General features: G+C 36.8%; 1 protein-coding gene across 3 annotated transcripts in view; it reads right to left on the bottom strand.

The window, feature by feature from the left end:
* Positions 1-1968, bottom strand: part of LOC106696937 (selection and upkeep of intraepithelial T-cells protein 1-like) — a 22535-nt gene that overhangs the window by 18953 nt on the left and 1614 nt on the right. For 2 of the 3 annotated variants that reach the window (XM_023752671.1, XM_014454560.2), the window contains exons 2-3: positions 1756-1812; positions 130-240 (exon numbers count right to left, since the gene is read on the bottom strand). In XM_023752671.1, coding sequence (XP_023608439.1) covers positions 130-240; positions 1756-1812 — 168 coding nt within the window. The remainder of the gene's footprint in view (positions 1-129; positions 241-1755; positions 1813-1968) is intronic. The other variant, XM_023752670.1, reaches the window with a different exon arrangement.

Below are 1968 nucleotides of genomic sequence, written 5' to 3' on the forward strand. Positions count from 1 at the left end.
AGAGTAGAAGTTAAAGTTCTCATCACAAGAAAAAAATTCTGAAACTGTAGCAATGAATGTTAACTAAACTTATTGCAGCTTAAGCTTCCCCACCCCCTTTTTCATCTCCCACCTTTCAAACGTACTTACCTTGTAATCTGTCATACAGATCAATACTGGGCACCATGATAAATAACACCAGCAGAGCCAGAATTATGCCTAGAATCAGTCTCCAAATAAGGTTCCACGGAAACAATTGATCTGAAATAGAGAGCCACAAAGCTTACCACTTAGGAAACTTGGAGCATTTAGACCCATCAAACCAGAGATCATGATTCATCCAAAGCTTATTTCCACTCAAGACCCCCTGAACCTGGGATATTAGCCCTAAGCCGGTTTGGGGAGGCAGTTATACTTGGGTAGTTAAAAGTGAGAAAAGGTCTGGAGTGGGCCTGAGCCAGGTGTGAGTAAAGGTGAGTGAAGGAACACCCGCCCTCCCAAACTCATTTCTTACCATTTATTCTATCTCATGTTCTCCCCACCAAGTCTCAGACCCAACTCAGTCCTTCAGTCCTTTTGTCTAAGCAATCAATACATGTGCAGCCCTGAATTCTCTAATATATTCACTGGGTCTGGCATTAAGCTTCAGAATACATTTAGAGAAATATGTTTATGTAAACTTTCCTCCTTCTCTATTCTATGCACAAGCATCTTCTTTTGGCTTGCTGGCTGCACATGCTGGGCATGGACACCTGTCATTTTGTTTGGTAATCTGATGTCTTTCTTCCTAAAAAAAATATCTATTCCAACTAGAAAACACCAGTATGTACAAGGAAGTAAACCCAAGAGGAGGCTGGAGAGCCTGTCACAAATTCTGCTACTCACAATTTTGGCTAAGTTTGGTGGGCAGGAACCTGGATTGAGCTGGTGCAATTCATGGGATTGAGAATCCCATGACTTCAGTGCCAATCCTATATCCAGATGAGCTCCTCCCCGCCCTGCAGCCAAGGGAGCTGAAAAGAGCTTTGCCAGCTCACAAGCCAGACAGGGACACTGAATTTTGATTATGATCTTTTCTTTATCATAACTTTGGAATCTTATCCATGTTTTGTAATGTCGGTGAATGGAGAATAAGATCTCCCTCATATGTCTTTATTTCCCAGAACTTTAACTCAATCCCCTAAATTTGTGTTAATTACATTTCTTTTAATATATGTTTTTTAAGTGCATATCTACTTTAGGAATGTGTTAACTCAGAAAATATGCATCTTGTTATTTACTGAGGTAAATAAGTTAAAGATTTTATCCATTTTCCTTTCTTTGTCTCTCTCTCTCTCTCTCTCTCTCTCTCTCTCTCTATATATATATATATATATATATATATATATATATATATATATATATCATATAATGCGTAGAACTCTCAGGGCAGAGGGAGGGTAGTTTAGTCTTTCTTTATCCCCTGTAACTGCTTATCTTATAGAAGTGTCTTGCTGTTTGTGACACAACCGTAATATGAAGCTTTGATTGTTTTCCAGAAGGCCAAGTGAGCAAATAAACACAAAAATAATCTAAAAGTAGCAAATTGTTAAGCTTGTTAGGGAACTTATTCCTATTATAATATTCCTGAATCAGAATATTCCTGAAAGTATCTGACTCCAAGATTAATTTCATGGACATACACAAATATTAATACATATATATTTTCTTGGCAGTTGACAAGGCACTCATTTTGTTTTATTCCAATCATTCAAGTATCAAATACTTATTGCTTACCTAATATTTGAAGCAGTTGGGGCATGTTAAATATATAAAACCAACAAAGATTTCTATCTTCAAGTTTTAGAGAGGGAGACAGATAAGGAACAATAAAAATAATGAATAAGTTTACAGAGTAAGTTAAAACAATACATACTATGTTAAAACATTAAAGGAAGGTAAGAAGATAAGGAATCCTGGGTAGTGGAGGCAGGTTGCATTTTTTAAATA

Source organism: Myotis lucifugus, unplaced genomic scaffold, assembly GCF_000147115.1.
Source record: "Myotis lucifugus unplaced genomic scaffold, Myoluc2.0 scaffold_37, whole genome shotgun sequence".
NCBI classification, from domain to species: Eukaryota; Metazoa; Chordata; class Mammalia; order Chiroptera; family Vespertilionidae; genus Myotis; species Myotis lucifugus.